Below are 21113 nucleotides of genomic sequence, written 5' to 3'. Positions count from 1 at the left end.
GTTTTAGGATTAAATCTTATAAATATTGAGCTTGATAATATGTATATAAATATAATTTTTTTTTTTTCAAGTAAATCTATCATTCCAATTAATAATGTTCATTGTTCCTTAATAAATAAGTAACCATTTTTTTTCTTTTAAATAAAATTAATAAACCTTACGAAACACAGATTAGATGAATGTACAAGAGAAATGATAACCAGACATTTTTTTAATTTTATTACACATTTCTCTTTATTTCTTACAATTAGATTTGAATCAAACGGAATCAATGAAAAAATTTAGGGTTAAAAGTTTCTCCAAAATCTAATGCAAAACAACACTATGGGACACATGATGATTAATTGAGAATTGGGTACTGATTTCAACACAATCTTTTAACCTTGTGCACCCTCTGTTAATTCTGACAATTAATTTTACTTTAATCGTTGAATTTAACAGCTAAAAAACAAAAAATATGTGGATAAGAAGGGGTGCGTGAAAACCATTTTCCTTTAGAAAAAATAAGTTAGGATAACAAATGGGGCTGTGAAGCTTCATTACTTGATAAACGCTTGAAAGGTTGAAGTCCCATCTGGTTCTCATAGATGTTAATGTGCAGATCAAGTGGAGAGCACGTTGCATGCCATTTTTTTATTTTTTTATTTTTTTTATTTTCATTAGGATAGGATACGGATAGGACTAGCCCCATATCTGTGTGTTTGATAGGATAGCACAGTGGCTTGTCCAGATGGCATTGCTTGCTAAGCACGCTGTTTGGCTATTTACTTTGGACGGCATTAACTAAAACTTCATGTTGCAAAAGATAGTTATTGTTCATTAATGACAATTACTGTTCACTAAGTGGATTAAGCGAGAAGCTTCATGTTACCAAAAGGGAAAACTAAAACTAAAAATAAAAAAAATCGAATATTTATCAAACTGCCTCTAAGGCTTCGTTTGATGCTCAGGAGGATTATAGCTTGGATTGGAAAACTCGCTCTTCATTTAATGAATGTTGAATGAAAATATGGACGTCAACTTGCATATTTTGACCAGGTGAGAGTAGAAGATGAAGAAATCGTAAAAGAAAACTTGTCGTTGCAAAATCCCCACAAAAATGGTAAGATTGAGAGTGACAAATTTTCATCATGACTTGTTCATCTTCTACCTTCACTTGGAGAAAATATGCAAGTTGACATCTGTATTTCTGTTCAACATTCATTGAATGTAGCGGATTTATCCAAGCCAAGCCAATCTTAGACATCTAACGAGCCTTAAGAGTTTTTAGCGTCCTTGGTTTCAGGCGAAACTCCAGTTTGCCTTGGTGCCAGTTGAATGTCTTAATGTTTCCTTGATTGCGGCTTATGTTTGGTTCCTTGGCCGTAAATCCTTGTCTTTATTGGCTACAGCCTTAACTACGTACCCTTATATTGTAAGAAAAATGTCAGTAGAATCTGAATAATGTACATCCATTGTCACAGGAAGACAACAATACCGAGGCGTCTATCCGGCAAACACTTTCGTTGACACTTGAAGCAGTCTATCAACTGGTCTTTTGTTGGCATGGGCTACGGGAATTGCTTTGCACCCAGACTTCTTTGATCTAAAGCCGAGTTTACTGCACATCTATCCTCAGATCCTCCATATGGTAAGAAATTGTTGTCGAGGAAACGTTCACCGATCACTAGTGTTACAATGCAGAAGATGTAAATCCCATAGGCTTGAGTCCATGGACAATTGAATATCAATCTGGCAGGGAGATATTTCCAATTAAGATGGATGGATGCTATAGATGACAGACAGAGGGTCTTATTATGTGACCAGAACATTTGATTCGAGTAATGCTAAACGGTTTTTGGTGAGAGTAATCTTCTCTTCTGTTTCTGCCGCCTTTTCTTGCACTCCACGGACAATATCCTCAGGAGCTTTCTCTACAAACTGCATGTACAATGCTGATATCGTCAGAGGTACATGATACCTGGGAATGCATGAACAGCATGGGAAGGAACTATCCTAAGGAAAGAAAGGACTCAACATAACATGAATGCATCATAATAAGCGAAATTTTCTAATAGTTCCAGCTATCTTAAGCGAACCATTATGTGTAAGGACTTTTTGTTTATATCTAGTTATTCCAATGCATCCGACTAAATGTTTTAGGTTTTATTTAAGTTTGGTTACTTTTTACTAATTATCCCTGTTAGCAAAATCGAAATCCAATCATTTCATTTGATGGATCTTTAGGGAAGAAGACATGTCAAATACTTTCGTCTATCAATACCAACTGCCAAGTGCTTGAACATGATTAACAGAATTCATACTTTAGGAGAGCTGAGCCGAGCTTTAAGTCCATCATATTCCGCCTGCATCTTGGAAAGTCTCTTAGATAGGCGTTGGATTTCGGCAGTAATATCAATCATGTCAGCAAGAGGGAGATATGCCTCTAGTCCTTCGCCAGCTACAAGGTGGACTGATTGATCCGTGTTCCCTGAAGTAAAACACATGACATCCACCAAAATATATGCCTCAACATCAGATCATATAAATCCATAAACATAAATGACAATAAACATGAACATTTCCGGTCCGTCGTCAAATGGGAAATAATCCATGAAGAAACGTGCCTGGAGGAGAATCTGTAAAATGGACGTTTTGCAAATCTAGCCTGGACAGAAGAGCTAAAACCTCCTTTTCTTTCTGCATCAAAATATAAATTCAAATATTTAAGTGAGTTAGTGCAAATGATAATAATGTCCAAACATATATACACATAAATAAACAACTTATCAAAAGAACAGGGACAGCAACTAGTCATCTCAATTTTCACTGAAAAAAATTTGAAATCCGAGCTCAGATGAGACTTCAGACGCATGAAACTCTCGAAGAACATATGCATGATTCAGCAATTAGGACCAGTCCTGACTTCGTTTTGCTATATCAGGGCCACAATTGGCCCAGTGGGATCTTGCACAAAGGTTTCATGGGGCATGGACAGCTTTACGATATGATTTATGATTCAGTCTGTGGCTCTATAGCGTCTACACTTACAGGAAGGTCCAATAATGATCCACCAATTTTCTATACAGTCACAGTTCATTCATATCTTTCTTACTATAAAAGTGCAAAATAATACAGGAACGTACTTCAATAAGCACCTCATCAGCTCTTACATTTTAATCAAGTGCAAAATCATGGCTGGAGAATGAATACGTACCATTATGTATTCAGTGACTTCTTCATTTGCAACTATTGATGCTGATATACGCTTTACAGGCTCAACAGAATATTCTGCTCGAGCATTTCTGATAGCTCTAGTCTAAGAATAACAAAGAAGCAAACTTAATGATTTAATTAATTGACTACAAGAAAAATATAGAAGATACCAGATGTGCCACATGGACTTGGATATGGAGCAATAAACAAGGACGAAGGAATATCTACTCACCAATGCCTGTAAATTCTCAAACTTTTTAATCGAGTTGCTCTGCCTTGGAAGTGAAGTCAGTGGCCATGGAGATACAATAAGAGCTTCTTTCCGAAAGGGGAGTGCCTATATCAAATCAATCATTCATTTTAACAGTGAAACATTATCAGGGATAACAGTACAATGAAGGTGAACAAGCAGTCCACCTTAAACCCTAAGCAAAATTTTCTTATTTTAATAATTAAACCTTAAGAAAATAATAAATACCTTATCGGTAGAGAAGTTGAATTTAACACAGATGGTGAATATAGTGAATCAGTTTACCTGCCAGAGTTCCTCGGTCACAAATGGCATGAAGGGGTGTAGCAATTTAAGTATGTTTTCAAAAACATACAATAGAACTGCCTGTGTGACAGAAGCAACTGAATCACCACCAAAGTGGTAAAGACGAGCTTTGCTGGCCTCTATATACCTGCATAAGTGAAAAAAGACAACAGTTGAAAAAGATGTAATGCATCTGAGTTAGGCAGAGCCGCAGAAGATATTAACAAAAGGAAAAAGAAAACGGTTTCTGTTATGTAGTAAGAAACACACTTTCAATGATAAAAAAGAGCAAAACAATACAGGGAGAAAGTTGTCCAGTCGTCAGCTAGGCTATACAAAACAGAGATGAACCTCATAGTATTACATAACAGCAGACAAAAAGAAAGTTGTTAAAGTAGCACCAACCCCAAACCAAGGGAGAAGTTGTCCAGTCATCTAGCTAGGCTACACAAGGTTGTTCACTGTATCCAATGAACGTTCTTAAAGTAGCAACCAACCCCAAACCAGCAGGCGCGGGCTTGACACGTGGATTGTTCTTGCATAAACTGTTAAAGCTAGAGTATCCAACCAAAAACCAATTGGCGTTGGGTGGAAAGTCTAAAAACATTGTAGATTTCCATGCAAGGCTTAGAATCCACAAAGATTTTATGTCCTCAGTAAACACCTTTGGAGAAGTGTTCTGCCAGTTTGTGTTTAATTTTTCTTAATGAATAGATAGGAACATAAGATGATGCTTTCAATAATGATCTGATGGTAAACATTTGAATGAAAACTCCAAACATACCAATCAGCAAAATCACCCCAAAAGAATTCATACGTCTCTCTTCCAACATCTCCAAAGAAAAATTTGTCATAGCTTGCAGTGACTGTGTCAATAAGCAAATGAAGTTTTGAAATCTGAAAAATGAAGGAAAGTGAGTGGTTAAACAAAGAAGTAAAATCAACAGGCAATACAGAAAATTAACCTGACAATTATCTTACCACCCAAGATTCTGGTAAGGGTAGCTTGTCTAGGAGATCCACTTTATCAAACTGAAAAAGAATTGTCTTGAATTAAGAAGCAGTACAAGTAATACTCATCATCCTATAATGTAAAAACAACCACTGCTAAAGTACAGTAAGATTGAAATTTCTAATATTTAGTGGAGAAATGCAAGATACAATTATGGGCCATGATATGATATAGCACCAGATGATTGCATCTTATGGAATGTGGAGAGATAGAGTGGTTATGACATGTACATGGAGAATCTATTTGATTCCCATTCATGAGACAATCAGCCAGTGTGCTATTGGCTAATTTAACACATTGTATGGACAAATTCAGAGAGTAAAAGTGAGAAAGACAACTATAGCAAGTGAAGTAATTTGTAAGAAATCTTTAGAGGATTTTCAATTATAAAAGAGCAGCATCAACCGAAATTAAGCCTGCCCATTTGCTTTGGTAATTGAGAACTCGCTAAATGAATTCAGACACATTCAGAAATGTCGTGCCTTGCAGACAAGTTTGTGATACATATACGAGATTGGGGCTAACTTTGGTGATATCAGGTCAATTTACGTTCGCGTTTTTTTTTTTTTGAGGGCCTGACCATTAGACCTCAAAAGTGGAAGTTATAAGTTTAGAGATACTTATATGAGACTGGGTGGAGCATTTTCTGGTCAATCCTTGAGAGAGGAAGTTATACTTCATAGCTCACAGTAGGAAACGTATGCAACTTAAGTTTTCTGGTATGACTTGAGATTGTGTTAACAACAAACCTTATAAGAAAGTATATTTTCCCAAGTTGATGCTTCGCTTTGACTGGGTAAATTCTGCAATACAAACTTTCCAGCATTCCATAGTTTATTAGTGAAGGCCTTGTTGGATGTCAACCTCTCAGTGGATAAATTAAGGTCCTGGACGACAAGAACACCCAAATCAGCCAGAATGGTAGTTGTATCAAGCTATTAACATGCAACAGCTGAAGACTGCATACACGTATTTCTCGTCGGCAAATAAAGTAAAATCAGTTTGTTTTTAAAAGTGACAATTTTGAATAAATGCAGAATTGATTCATAAGTAAAGTGACAACAAAACAAACCTGGCCAGCAGTCCCTAGAGCAATTGTAAATCTTAAAGCATCTGTGCCATATTCCTTGATTGTATCTAATGGATCTATTACATTCCCCAATGTTTTCGACATCTTTCGGCCCTGAAATGATTGTTACACAAATTATTTCATATCTCGCAACATCAGACATGTAAGAGTAGAGTACAAATGCTTTAGAGAATAGATTAAAAAAAAAAAAGAAAGAACAATCAAGGGTTTTGTCTGACTACATTGTAAGTATAAAACAATGGTTTATAGCAGTGTTTTCATAGGTGAAGGCATAAGTAGAGGCGTTTAGGGTCTCACAAGGTGAGACATATAGTATTGGATTTTTGGTTCATTTTTAATGATTCTTTAAATTTTTATGGGCTCAAGAAGATTTCCCTGCTTTCATTTCAGATTGAAAGTCCATTTGGGAGTTTCAGCAAAGAAAGCCATTCAAATGGTTACGTCTCTCTCTCTCTCTCACTGATTTTTGGTCCAACACTTGCAAAACAATTTGCATTCAATCTCATGCATGAATTGTGTGAAGCAACTGGTGTCTTATCATCTCTCTCTCTCTCTCTCTCTCAGGTTTATAGATTGGTCCACCACTTGCAAAACCCTATTTTGCATTCAATCTCACCCAGATATTCTTTAAGAATCAATCTTGCATGAATTGTGAGAAGCAACTGGTGTCTTATCAGATTGTTGGAAGTAATCTGGAAAATACAAGATTAGGAAAAAAAATCCGAAATCCATCCAAGGAGGACAACCCAAAAACCGTGGAAATAATATTTTGGATAAAGAGACAATCGTACTGAAAGAGAAAAAATACAAAGAGGAAGTCAGGTGGTCAAGAAGACCACAAGAACCACTCAGAACAGAAAAGAAAACTGACAGGAAAGCAAGAGAGCAGAATCAGCACTCTCCCAAAAGACAATTAACCCTACACACCATGCAAAACGTAACCAACAAATTAACGACATCCATATAATCAGAAACTTTACTAGCAAATAATTTGAAGGATGGTCAAAGTAAGCACACAAGGGAGAGCTTGGGAATAAACTATTTAATACTCAAGAAACAATGACAAGCTAAAAAGACATTTAAAATACAATATCAACATTGATGCAGTAGTATTATTGTGCATTTTCAACTTACTTGTGAATCCCTGATGAGACCGTGTAAATAAATGTATTTAAATGGCACTGTCCCTGTGAGCTCAATTCCCATCATGACCATCCTCGCAACCCAGAAGAACAATATGTCATGCCTGTTCAAACATTCAACAAATAATATAAACTTCAACCCCCTTTTCAAAGAAGCAAGCTTGATCACCAAATAATAAAGTTATTAAACGTTACAAATTAGTGATAACTTATCTACCACTGAAATATAAAATGATAGAGACACTATTATTAATTGAAAAAAATATAAATCATGAGCCTGTAAACCAAACTGTGGCACATGGAAGGCAGCTCCACTACCATATCATTGGTAAAGAATTTACATAGCAACCATGTAATTTTCTCATTTAATACTGAATTGGTAATCAAAGAGAAGATTTCACTTCAACTAACTACCACTAAAAATTATGCCTTATATATGCATTAGTATGCCAAACTGCAGTGCAAGGAAAAATCCATTGCCCACTCCCGAAGTAAGCCATAGAAAAAGACCTTTTCAATTTGCATCAAACACTCCCATCTTGTTCAACCTCCACAACATCATATCAGTCCTCAATTTTCTCATTTAAGGGCATACAAATGGAAGAGATCTCATCATTCAGCTACCACACCATTGGGGCCAGAAGAAAAATACCCTACCCCCTTGCACAAGGGGGAAAACAGTCCCAGATATTGGGAATGGATTGGGCTTGAAGAACAAATCTAGAACAATTAAGTCCACAAGAGCCATAGAAGCAGCCCCAAAAGAGAAGATGGTATGGTTAGTCTTGGTGGGCAAATAAAGGGGAGATGAGGGGAAGCAGATGTCTAGTAGCTAGGTACGGAAGGAGAGGCTTACGGAGAGAGAGAGAGAGAGAGAGAGAGAGAGAGAGAGAGAGAGAGAGAGAGAGAGAGAGAGAGAGAGATTCAGTATTAAATGCAGCCATACATGGGAAAATGAATACAGATGGCAGGCAAATGCTTGGCAAGGGATGCACTTACCCAGTTTCAAGCATTGTTGTAGGATAAAACCGCTTAAAATCCTCAACTGACTCATCTGGCCATCCAAGAGTACTGAAAGGCCACAGTGCACTGTGAAAAGGAAAAGAGATATATTTAGTCAAATTACAGAGAATGTCAAATATATGAAGCCTTGATGTGGATTAAAAAAAGGCTAAGTATGCATTAATTGTGAATCAAAAGCTTCCACATGCAGCAGAAAAAAAAACATTAGAAATTTGATAAAAACTATAGTACTTTAAACAATATGCTGCTTCATTGCTTACAAATCCAAAGATCATGAATCAGGTATCAGTTCGATTTAGAAATTACCAAATTAGTTCCATATTTATACTTTTATAGTTATTAGTTCGAAAGATCATGTACAATTCCCATTACAACTATATAAACAGTCAACTTGGTCACATAACCCCTTCAAACAACTGCGCAAAACTGTATTCATGGGCTAAGACAAATTTTCTAAATAGGCATGTTAAATCTTAAATCTTGGAAGCGTTGGCTAGAGTCTTCAAAGTTTTAGGTATATGATATAAAAAGAAAATAGCAAAGTCCCTCTTACTAAGAATGAAAATGTCAGTCTCGATGTAAATTTCATGGAATTAACTTTAAAGCATGAAACTTTGTATGAATCATGCGGAAACACTAAACCAATCAATAATGCATCAAGTAAACATGTATTTTATGCTATATGATACATAGGATGAAAATAGATTGTCCCATGGCCATCAACACGTACACAAATTTGAAACTTATTGCGTAAGAACTTCTTGATTTCATCGAGCATGATTGAGTATAAGCATTCTAATGGATATTCTTAAAATCTTTTGTTGTTTTCTTTGGTAACTGGATGAAATCTAGCTAATCACGTCTCCTAGTTCTAACTCTTTTTCCTACTCCACTCACCACTTGGGCTAACAACCTTCTAGCAATGAACATGGTAATTTTGGATAACCTACCCAAAAATTAGGCAGCTTTCAAAATTATAGAAATAAAGTGGGACTTTTCAAAGTTGATAGAAAACAAACTACACAAAAAATTAAATAATTGGCAATCAGTGACAGACCTCGAAAACCATGTGTCAAGAACATCCGGATCCTGATATATTTTCACATCTTTTCCATACTTTTCTTGAGCTTTCCCAAGAGCTTCATCCTCACTCCTTGCAACTATATATTCTTCTTCACAGTCTTTACCCACAATGTACCAAACTGGTATTCGATGTCCCCACCACAGTTGTCTGCTTATGCACCAATCCTTAATATTCGATAGCCAGTGATTGTAAATCTGTTATTTAATAGAAGGCATGGGTGTGAGTATAGAATATAGCAGATCTCTCTGGGTAAGCCACCGCCTAAATGGGGAAGAGAGCTTGTTGCATTATCGACATAAGGTACTCAAATTGCGATGCAATACAGAGAAATAGAGGTGTAAAAACAGATATCAGCACTTGTGCTGGGAACAGGCCCATTAATCTGTTTTATTTACGAAAACCTTTTTCTGTCAACTAAAGATTCAAAATGTCAATTATGCTCCTTTTCACTGAGTTAATATTATTAGATTTGAAAATAAGCTTAACTCGGTAAATTAACTCACTATTTATACCTTTCTTCTCTCACTAAATTTTCTGTTTATGCATCATCGATCAGATGCTTAAGCAAAAAGTTGAAAAAAAAAAAAAAAAAAAAAAACCTATGCTTCTAGTCATAATAAAAGAAAAGAAAACAGCTTGCATAGGTTTTTTTTTTTTCTTTTGTACTTGAAGGCTCCAACAGAAAGGAGAGGAAAACTACTTTTTGGTATCCCAGAGGGGTCAATATGAGGCCAAATAACGCATACCTTTTCAAATCTTTCAGGTATAATTTTTAAGTCTCCTTTTTCAACAGCACTAAGGGCTTTGTCAGCTAAGGGCTCCATCGTTACAAACCACTGCTTGCTTACTAGTGGCTCTATAACCTGATATTGAAAAGATTTGGAGGATAAAAGAATGAAAACATATATAGTGAAGGTAACAAAATCTTCATAGAAAATTACAATTGTTTCAAACTATGAAAGTTCTAAACCCAAATGTGAAAAGCTATCAACTCACTTCTCCACCACGCTGAGATCTGGGAACTCGTAAAGTGTGTGGTTCTTTCATTACAGCTAAACCAGTCTCCTCCAGATCTGCCCAAAGTTTCTTCCGGGCCTCGAACCGATCAAGGCCACTGACAGAATCACAGATTTCATTACCAAATATAAGATATAAGATAAAAGATGCAGTTCTCCAGTGAATTCAAGTTCAACAATCCAAGAAAACTGATACAGCATTTACCAGTACAGTCCGGCAACCTTGTTTAGTGTTCCATCCTTGTTCATGACATTAAGTATGGGAAGACCAAGCTTTCTTGCAAGATTGTAATCATTATGATCATGCCCAGGGCTTATCTTTAACACACCAGTGCCAAAGTCTTTATCAACATGCTGCCAAAACAATTAATGTTCCACAAATTGAGTTATTTACCGGGAATTATAGGAGATTCAGACAGGCAGTTAAAGGTAATCATTCAGCAAATAGAGAACTGGAAATATCAACAAAAACAAATATCTATCTTCTGGTGACGTTTCAGATTTTCTGATTACTAATGACGCCTTATAAAAGAAGTAAAGCAATATGGCCCCAGACAGCAGGTCCTGCGCTTTGCACAATACTCTTGATTCAGTTACCAAATCAGCTAAGGACGGGATTCTAATTTTACTTTTCCAAACATTATTCTTATTTTACTTTTCACAAGCATAGGATTCTAATTAATTATGTAATTTAGTATTGAAAACAAAAACTTGTGGCAACCACTTTATAGTTCTGCAAGGAGTCAAGGACATAACCACAATATTCCTTGTGTTTGTTTTATATAGCAGGGAAGAATAAAGAAAGCCTAAAATAAGTATTCTGCTACATTATAAACTTTACAGCAAGTGAATAAGCTGAAGTGGTGAATCAAGAAAGCATTCAGGCCGGCACCAAAAAGAAAAACAGAACAAAAACCAACACATAAACCTAGGGTAAGGGACCTGGGTAGAACTTTTGACATGATTAAGAATAAGAAACTAACTTTAAACTCATCACTACTTTTCTTGATTTCTAACCTTGCACTCGTTTTCTGTAAGGAACTGCACACAGACCCGTGCCCAATCAAAGAGGCATCCACTAATAAATTCACTCCCATATTAACTTTCTACTTCTAAACATCCCTAGACATTACTGTTAGAGCACGATATCTATCAGAGATCTCAGCATCAGTAACTGGGATTTGGCATCATACCAACAATAAAACTACAACATCAAATACAATGGTTTATATAGAAAAGTAGTCCAGGATGCTTTACCTTGTCTGCAATGATAGGGACGTGACGGCCATATGTCAAAGGCACTATAGCCATTCTGTTAATATATTTAGAATATCGATCATCCTGCATGCCATTATCAAACAGTACATACCATTGGAGAAGAATAGAAAGAAAAACTAAAAATTGTGGATAAGGTAATTAATTCTTTCCAAACATGGAAAAAGCACAGAGCCAAATATTATAGAGACCAGCATTGTTCAAGGGCATAACAGCCGAGTGAAACATCCAAACATATGTTCCTATATTGTTCCCTTGGGTCACATATTAGCAGTTTCTGGTTTGCATTCGGCGTAGAGTGGGTTGTCGTGGAATTTTTTGAAGAATAAGGCCCATATTGTGTAGTTTTGAACTCTATTTGGGGGGTGTGGTGGGAAAGGAAGAAGTGTTGAAGAAGGGAATAAAAGTTGATTTCATCGTGGGACAGTTGATTTCTTGTGGCCATGCTTTCCGCAACACTTTAGGCATGTTCCCTTTAGTATGATTCATCTAGGCTCTGGTCTGTTGTATTGGACTAGGTGTGGCGACAGTATTACGCTATTTGGTTGGCCCATATGTGTGGCTGTGTTGGAGGCCTTTTAGGTCTCTTAGTTCATAAAATAAATATGCCAAAGTGATCTAGACTGACAAGGATTGAAATTTTCCCTTTATAAATAATGAGGGTTCTTCATTCAGAAAAAAAAAAAAAGACTCCTTGGATTCAAATGTAGGTGAACATGACCCGTAGGAGTAAAAAAACAAAACATATCAGAAGTTCCCAAACAGGGAATACAAAGTAATTTCAACACTCAAAACAGTTGTACATCTACAACTTCTTACACCTCAGGTTTGTTGTTAGTTAAACAATACTAAAGAAATAGGATGTTGGGTTTCTACACGTGTCTTGGGTTTGAAACTCCCCCCTCACCTAAATTATTGTAATCCCTCCCCATAATAATAGTAAAATTTTTATTAAAAGAAATTAAACAATACTAAATAAGGAAGAAAACAAAGGTAACTACGTAAACAAACAAGCTTAGGTTTCATGCCATAGAATTCAGAAAATTAAGCAATATATGCATAGATCTAAGACCATTGTGCATGTACAGACTTTTTAAGTAAATATTACATTAATAGAATTTAAAGACTTAAGCACCTATTCATTAATCTACATTTTCATAACAAAGCCTAGGTTAGGAATTTATATAAAAGATCAGGTAAATAGATGTTGGTCCAAAAGAATCAAAAGTAATGTCCAAAATGTTTTACCCTATTAACCTTTCTAAATTGCTTAAACATTATTTACCAAAAAAGCATTGTCATCACCTGGTCGATTCATAACTAAACTCCTATGAAAGCCAGAAATGCAAGCAAAATAACCCTACCTCAGGATGCACAGCAATAGCTACATCACCAAACAATGTCTCCGGACGTGTTGTTGCTATTGTCAAATAGTCAGACCTGAGTACAGGAGGTACCAATGAGAGTGCATAATGTAACTCGGAAAATTGTTAGATCTCATCATAGACACACAGGTGTAGAAGAATATACAAACAAACATGTTATCATGTGCAACCGAGTTTATCATATAAGTGAATGACTGATAAAGATCGTAAAATTTAAGGACTCCCAAAATCTTGTGGAAAATAAACATATTTTTGTTCGTATATTAGTTAGTTGTCAAACACAAACTAAACTACCAATGTTTGAAGTATGAGATGTCACAGTTATTGTGCCAATAAATTTTCCTCTGTAGAGGGATCAAATTGTTTTTCTATAAATAAAAAATTATGTCAAAAGAGGAAAGAAGCAGAAACAACAAAAACGTTGGTCAAGCAAAGCACCCCAAACAGAAACAGGAAGAGAAAAAGGCAACTCCACAGAGCTGAGAGGATTAACCCAATATCTGACCTAGCAACCATATATAAACGGAATATTTTGCATCAGCACAGTCATAGCACAACAGAAAACATATGCTTCTACACTCTAATATGTATAACATTAAAATCACATTTCATAAAGGAATGAGAAATGGTCAGCTGGCAATTACTTTAGGCCTCCAGCAACACGATACTTAAGATGATAAAGAGTTCCAGATTCTTCATGATATTCTACTTCCTGTTCACAAATATTAAGGGCCATGTCAAATATTGCATTTTTAAAGCACAAGCTGAATTGAGATTAGAGAGCAACACCTACATGAGACCAGATGAAACTTACCAAGTCAGAAACAGCAGTCTGTAGACTAGGAGACCAGTTGACCATGTAGGACCCTACGTTAATAAACAAATAAAAAATATATATCAGTTTTTAATTGGCTGTAAGTCACACTTTCTTGTGAACGATAACACGACAGCCAGCTCTTCCAAAAATCAACTCAAAACCCAGAGGAAAAGTATCAGGAAAAAAGTGTAAAATAATAAGGTGAATATAACTTGAACCGTTATGACAGAAATGTTTGCTTCAGTCACCATAGAAACATAATCGTTATAAACAGAAGAGAGCTAATTCCATACATCTTGACTTTTGCTATTATTCAGAAGAAAAAACTGTCAGCTTAAGACTTCAATATACAAGAATTTAATGAAAATTCTGACATACCAGTTCTTTATCAGATTAATATGTCACCACATATTTCAAATTTTCAAAAATAATTCAATTCTTCCAAAATTTCACAAACACGAAACCTATCCAACAAGAAGCTAGTAGCATATTTGTGGTACAAATATGTCATCATATATTTCCTAAAAGTCACCACACAGAATTAATGAAAAAGTATCTTTTAACAGAAAGACTCAACCAAATACTGATACAACGAATCAACGTAATGTTTCACAAAGTTGGCATGCTGCAGAGCATATAGCAGCTTATTGTTACTAGCCATCCCACACACATGATGATAACTTAAAGCTAAGAACTTCAAATGATGAGAATAGTTGTCACAAAATGAAGTAGAGATTCTAGAGAAAAACAAAAACTAAAGACAACGGGATTCAGCAGCAAAACAAACCCACCTTCAGAACTCCATTAAAAAAGACACAGGCCACAACAAAGTTCTTCAGAATCTAGGATTATGGAACAACTTTAAGGGGAACTTAGGGCTATACCTTGATAGATTAAACCTTTCTCATGAAGTCTGACAAAGGCCTCAACAACAGCACCTGCATGGAGTAAAAGGATATGATTTTTCAGAGATAAAAAATAAAAATGACCACAATACAACGTTAGTGACCTTTAAAGTTAAAACTGCTCCTTTTATTACATCTTGGAGCGCAAAAAAAAAGGTTTTAATAACCCTTGCTTATGCAAGGGGCTTGTAGCTCAAGTGGTTAAAAGCATTTACCCATGCGCCCGAGGTCCTAGGTTCGGTTCCCCCCTCCCCCAATATTGCTTGTATAACAAAAAATATAAATCAATAAATCAATAACTTATGCGTATATTCCTAAACAATTCATTAGTTACCCTACTGTAGTTACTACTCATGGAAACTCGACAACACTCCTCCCCTTCCCCCCCCCCCCCCCCCCCAACAACAAAGGTTTACATTTCATACATACTTTCACAATTGACGAGAGTTCTACAAGATAGAAAAATGCCTTACGACTTAGCTGTTCATCAAGGGTGAAATGTTCTCTATTCCAATCACAAGAAGCACCAAGTCTTTTGATCTGATTGATGATGGTTCCACCATATCTGATATTATATATAATAAATAATCTATTAAGAAATAACAAGAAATAACAAATTTCATTTAAACATTAATGGCAGCAATTCACTCTTTATGGGAATTGTTTTTAGTATAAAATTACTCATATATGGTTCCACGAAGTTTGAATATAAGAGACGAGAATTCAGAACAGAATCACAACTGCACAAGATTTTACTTTATGGTATTTCTTCAAAAGTAGGCATGCTTTTTGAAATGAATGACTGGTATAGGTTACTTTTCAGTAGAATCTTTAACTTAGCTAATCCTCAGAAGCAGAATACGATGATCCTTCATTCATGCTGCAGGAATAAAACTGAGTACTTGGTTGCAAGGGAAGAATGGAAGTTTGTAACTGCAATGACTACCATGGTGTGAATTATGCCAAGTTAGTCATAGACTGCGTTTTAATTGGAGTGCGAGTTTAGCCGGCGTGGAACATGTTAACTTTAGAATTCTATTTCTGTGTTTCTAGGTTTTTTTGTTACATATGGTCGAATCAAAATGCTAAAGTTTTTGTGGCAGCAAAATAGCACTTTTCGGAACTGAAAACAAATTTATCTCTTCTCTATAACCATATGATGTCTATCTTATGTTTTCCTCCTTTTTATCCCATCGACTTTACTTTCTCTAGATTCTAGAGTTAAGTCTCCTTTTTGAGTGTTCTTCTATTCACCTCCTGTGTATATACATTAACATCCACAGATTTATTTTTCATTAAAGAAAACGCAATCCATGTGCGAGAACTTGGCTAGAGTTCTAATTTATCTATATGAGAGCAGCCTGCTAAACACTGTAATTTGGGTATCTAATTTATCTTTTTTCAAAGGCCAATTTTGATCCCACCCACTGTTGGCTTGTGAAATGAGACTTTCATACAATCCTAGTTTGCTTTCAGCGTCTTTAGTGGCCATTCTCCAAAAAGGAATCTTTACGAATAAAGAACTTACTAGATATTTAGAAGAGATAACGCACAAAATCAAAAGAGAAACCTAATATGTTCAGTAGATATGCCATAGGCCAATGTATATATTTATCAGATACTCAGTGTACACCAAAATTGTTTTGCCAGATTTTTCTCTTTTTTGAAAAGAAACGATATTATTTATCAGTGAATCAGCGTAGACCAAATGGTAATATAACTTTATGAAACCCATAGCAACATCCTGTACAAGGAATTCTACATGTTGTGACAAACAAAAAAACAGTTTTTCTCTCTTTTTACTACCTTAACCACAAAAAAAAATATAGTATGGTAGAATGCACAAGAGAGAGAGAGAGAGAGAGAGAGAGAGAGGGAGAGAGAGAAGATAAACAATGGAAGATAGATAAGAATATATACTTCTCCTTCCACTCCCAAACTTTACTCACAAACTCATCTCGACCCAAGTCAACCCTTTTAATTCCTTCAGATGCAAGCATTTTTTCCACAACCAGCTGGTAGAAAAAGAGTAATGGTAGTATGAGCAAAACAATTCAAACTAAGATAGGTAAGTTACAATTTCATGTAATACAAAAAGGTGCAAATTAAGACAGAACCAAAGCCAATGAACACATATAGATTCCAAAATTTACCCACAAAGTTCTCATTAAAAAAAAAAAACAACAACAAATCCCAATGATGTACTCAAAAAACAAAGAAAGAATCAGATCAAAGCAGTTTCAACTCTTCCAGAATTATATAGGAAGTTGCAATACAAGCAGTTGTAGAAAAAGAGTAATGGTAGTATGAGCAAAACAATTCAAACTAATATAGGTAAGTTACAATTTCATGTAATACAAAAAGGTGCAAATTAAGACAGAACCAAAGCCAATGAACACATATAGATTCCAAAATTTACCCACAAAGTTCTCATTAAAAAAAAAAAAAAACAACAAATCCCAATGATGTACTCAAAAAACAAAGAAAGAATCAGATCAAAGCAGTTTCAACTCTTCCAGAATTATATAGGAAGTTGCAATACAAGCAGTTGTAGAACACAGAAAATTATAAATGAAGATGACGTGAAGTATTGCAAAAGTGAAACCAGAAGAAATACTTCCATTGAAAGTTTGAAACATAGGCTTTGCGGTACAGAGACAAACCTGAGTTGCTATACCAGCATGGTCAGTCCCAGGAAGCCAAAGTGTTGGTTTTCCCTTCATCCTATGGTATCTAACCATAATGTCCTACCAGAAAATAATGAAAAATGAATAGAAGAAATAAGAAGCAGTTGAATTAAAATTTAGGAATAATTGAACCCAGTTCATCCGCATTTTTTCAGACAAAAGTTCAGTAATGTTCTTTTTGTTACATTAGGTCCTCGGAACAATTTGACATAATCCAAGATTACATTATCACCCCAATCATCATTAACTACAGCGAATCGCGGGTTAAAGGGATTGCAATTGTAAAAATATCAATATTTAAGAGGTTTATACACCTACACCACAAGGCCCACAGGTACAACTGACATTGTGTTGATACTTAGGATTACTATTTTTATCAACTTTGCTTTCATCATCAGTATAAAATCTCATTGCACATCCAGTCCTTACTTCTTCCAATTCAATTCCAATCTTTCAACTTCGCATTCCTCCATTTAGATATTCCAAAACATGTCTCTCCCAACATCTTTTCCATTTATTAGTCGACTAATATTTGTACAACCTCACCCAGAATGTGCAATTAGAAAAGAAACACAATCTTGGGCCAGACATGACAATCATAATCAACAATTACATGTGCCTAGATAACTATAAGCATGGCTAGGTAAAAATACTAATATGCACTTCAACAAAAATGTAAAATCCCAATACTTATAAACATCTTTCACAACCTCAAGAGTCACAAACATTGCATGCCCCATGTGTAGGGAGCCAGTAACATTTGGAGGCGGCATTGAGATCACAAAAGGATCACTTCCTTGGTCATGGTTTGGCCTAAAATATCCCTGAGACTCCCACCTAACAATCAGATGAAGTGATGAATATGTTATATGCAATGATTATACATAATAAATGGATTAGTAAGCACCAACTGATAAAATCTGCAAACTGATATGTGAAAGTTGAGGCAAAACAAGAAATACGAAAACGCACACACAGCAACATAAATTCTTTTAAGTTGAGGTCAGAACGAGTTTTCGCAATAAATTAATGCAAAATACAGTCGCTGCATTAAATCCATGCACATCCACCATAGGCCAATGCAGCATGATAGCGAAGCTTTTATCACTGAGGTAAGTCAGAGATCTGATTGTGTAACAGAGACAGCTTCTTGAAACTTAATCTTTAATTCTAATGTAGAGCAATGGTATAGATCAATTATTACTAAGGAAACATAACAAAAATGAACCAATACTTTGAACATTCACAGTATTTTTTGGCATAATACAAGGTATCCAATTTATTTTCTATACAAGGCCCCACAAGTATCAGGCAGGACCAGCCCTGCATAATGCACTTTGAAGCATCAACTAGAAACCTTGAAAACTACCAGGTAAAATTCCAGACAAGAGACCGTGTTTTTAAGGGGATACTTATTTTTTTAAGCCTTGGTTTAAGGGTGCTTCAATATGGGAAGAATTGAGAAATGATGTCAGGTGCATTGCACTAGTATCACCTGGAGAATGATTGGTAACTGAATCATTTTGAGAAAGATGTTAAATGTGAACTCCAACCCAAACATATTCCCAAAAAAAAATAAAAAATATGTGCTGTCATCCCGAATTGTGTAAACTACCTTTCAATGACTGAATAGATATAATATTTTGTTCAACTCCATTTCAAAGAATGTGAAAACTCATCTCTGACCCTGACAAAAAATTCAGTTCCAAAATTTCCAATCATTTTGCACATGAATGGGGAATATACAAAATAAAAAGTACATCATTATAGTATTTTAGTTAATAATTCTTTTGGATAAAGGGGATATTTCGAAATATCAAATTCTCGGGTGTGGGTTCGGATGGGGGGTCTATAAACTTTTTCAAAATAAGTTCATTAATATGAACAATGAGGCAATACAACATCACAGAAGCAGAGCAGTGCACTGAATATACTACAAAGCCTCTACATTCAGAACTAACAGCAGAATTATAGCATTATATCAGACAACATAAGCCCCAATAAATTCAACAGCTGCCTTCAGATACAGAAGCTTCCCCAATGCAACTTAAGAAAAAAAGAAATCGACAGTGAATTGTAACAAAAGAAAATCGCGGAGGATATGCATAACACCAAAGCACAAAGCACCCATACTAAAGCTATATCTGTCATGGTTACTCCAATTCTTGGTGATCATACAAAGAATGCAAATGAAAAACGTATAAAAACCAATATACCAATTGTATATTCGTTCTTCTGAAGTAAAATCAAAGGTCTTTGCAATCTCTGGAGACGTAAAGCCACGATTCTCGGAAGCAGCAACTGAAATAAAAAGAAATGATAAATGCACCACCCCAATTCATCACAAATGTTTTCGCCATGGTTTCATATGATGGGAAGTCAAAATAATAACCGAACTTACGAAAAATCTTATAAAACGAACTTCAATGAACAAAACAGTAGGAATTAAAGTGTTTAAAATTCAATTTCTTGATCGATTAAATTCAATTCTCAGTACTTTCCAAATGATAACATCCGAATTTTCTCAGCAACCAAACAAAGAATGACAAGAGAAAGTGATAAGGTGATAACATTACCTGAGAAGTGCCTAGGCTTAAGAGGATTGAAATGCCAGTAGGAGAGGCTTGTGCGGCCACGACGTCGTTTGGAGAAGAGAAGAGGACGGAGCCGGTGAGCAGAGAACGACGAGCAGAGAGAGGGGCCGGGGAATGGCGTTTGGAGAATCATCGTTCTCGACAGAAACGCTGTGTGTTTGGTGTCGTATATTCCAGTGAGGGAATGACGATAAGCATAAACCCTGGTAGGACTTTAGCTACGAAGAAGAAGGAGGGTTTTAGTTTTAGTGGCAGAGAAACAGCAGACGCAGTGGATTACGAAGGGATCTCATTTCGGATTTGGTCCATGTGATTTTTTTTCATTAAAATGACAGCTAGTTACCATTCGTGTTCAATTGTAAGGAAATTTCGAAAATACGGAGTTTATAATTAATTTATTTTTTCATTATTTTAGTGTAAATGTATAATTGTATGAAAAAGACGAAGCTAATTTGATTTTGCTTTCTAGCTTTGGTTATCGTGGTTGCTAGTGATGAATTGCCCTAATCATTAGAGCCTTTCACTTTAATCAATTACGTCTTAGGTTCAAACCTTTCTCCATCCTATTAGAGTAGTTTACAGTAGACAAATAGTTTGTATTAAAAATTTAAAGATATTACTCATCTCAAATGAGAAACACTTAATTCAAATCAAATTAGTATATATTGGGGATAAGGCAATGTATCAAATCCTAAGCGCAACTCCACCTCTAAAAAATGAGTTGGCCCAAAGTCCATTCAATCCACCTAAATGAATAGTAATTGACCAAATGCATCTTCACCTCCAAAACTAAATAGCCTAGTCCATTTTATTAAAATATTATTAATTTTTTATTATAAAATAATATTAAAAATTATTTTTAATTTATAAAAAAATATTATTAATTTATGACATTTTATTATTATTATTATTATTATTATTATTTTATTATTTTTTTTTTTTTTAAGTTTTAGGGTGAAAAATCTGGATCGTTGATCTGAAAATTGAACGGTCTAGATTGTGTCATGTCACTAGCCATTGGGTTTGAATTTCAAATTTTTTTTACCATTGGAAATCCAACGGCCGAGACTTAGCCACGTGGCCCATGTCCCGCACCTTTTAGTGTGCCTGCAACACAAGCCCGTCGTGTCAGGAATGCACGCGTGTTTCCCACATGCCTGATGCAAAAAAATTTGTGTGGTCCGCTGACGTCATGCTAGTGTCAGCATGACGCCATATAGGGCTGTTTCTGTCTTAGCCCATTTTGGGCCGACCTACAAACTGGCTTGAACTTTGGGTTGGCCTATTTTTAGAGGTGAAGAGGTTTTTTTGGGTGTCAGCCTATGTCTTTTAGGCTTTGGGCCAGCCTCTTAG

At 35.5% G+C, this 21113-nt stretch overlaps 1 protein-coding gene across 2 annotated transcripts; it reads right to left on the bottom strand.

The window, feature by feature from the left end:
• Positions 1-1318: 1318 nt before the first annotated feature.
• LOC103959479 (valine--tRNA ligase, chloroplastic/mitochondrial 2) lies at positions 1319-20065 on the bottom strand. Of its 2 annotated transcripts, XM_048566447.1 has the most exons (27): positions 19743-20065; positions 19383-19467; positions 17877-18003; positions 17143-17226; positions 16400-16494; positions 14953-15044; positions 14459-14512; positions 13572-13624; positions 13402-13469; positions 12737-12812; positions 11355-11438; positions 10303-10451; positions 10078-10195; positions 9828-9944; positions 9055-9275; positions 7974-8063; positions 6967-7078; positions 5815-5925; positions 5492-5629; positions 4712-4762; positions 4515-4627; positions 3731-3878; positions 3428-3532; positions 3197-3298; positions 2607-2679; positions 2304-2470; positions 1319-1920 (listed from the first exon to the last, which is right to left on the bottom strand). In XM_048566447.1, the coding sequence occupies exons 1-27, from the start codon at positions 19891-19893 to the stop codon at positions 1795-1797; spliced, it is 2910 nt and encodes a 969-aa protein (XP_048422404.1). In that variant the 5' UTR covers positions 19894-20065; the 3' UTR covers positions 1319-1794. The 2 variants fall into 2 exon arrangements, with proteins under 2 accessions (XP_048422404.1, XP_048422405.1); XM_048566448.1 differs by lacking the exon at positions 19383-19467 and having other exon boundaries at positions 19743-19880.
• Positions 20066-21113: the final 1048 nt, after the last annotated feature.

This window comes from the organism of the source record quoted next, unplaced genomic scaffold (genome assembly GCF_019419815.1).
Source record: "Pyrus x bretschneideri cultivar Hongxiangsu unplaced genomic scaffold, Pyrus_bretschneideri_v1 Contig41, whole genome shotgun sequence".
Classification (NCBI taxonomy): Eukaryota; Viridiplantae; Streptophyta; class Magnoliopsida; order Rosales; family Rosaceae; genus Pyrus; species Pyrus x bretschneideri.
The sequence above is the reverse complement of the archived record's forward strand: the minus strand, read 5'-3'. Positions and strand labels throughout refer to the sequence as shown.

Bases quoted from the DNA above. Each gene is read 5' to 3' on its own strand.
- LOC103959479 (XM_048566447.1), bottom strand. From the start codon at position 19,893: ATGATTCTCCAAACGCCATTCCCCGGCCCCTCTCTCTGCTCGTCGTTC. The intron at 9,945-10,077 runs GTGAGTTGATAG...TTTCAATATCAG, and splicing joins GATCTCAGCGTGGTGGAGAA to GTTATAGAGCCACTAGTAAG. The intron at 1,921-2,303 runs GTATGAATTCTG...TTGTACATGCAG, and splicing joins CTCGGCTCAGCTCTCCTAAA to TTTGTAGAGAAAGCTCCTGA.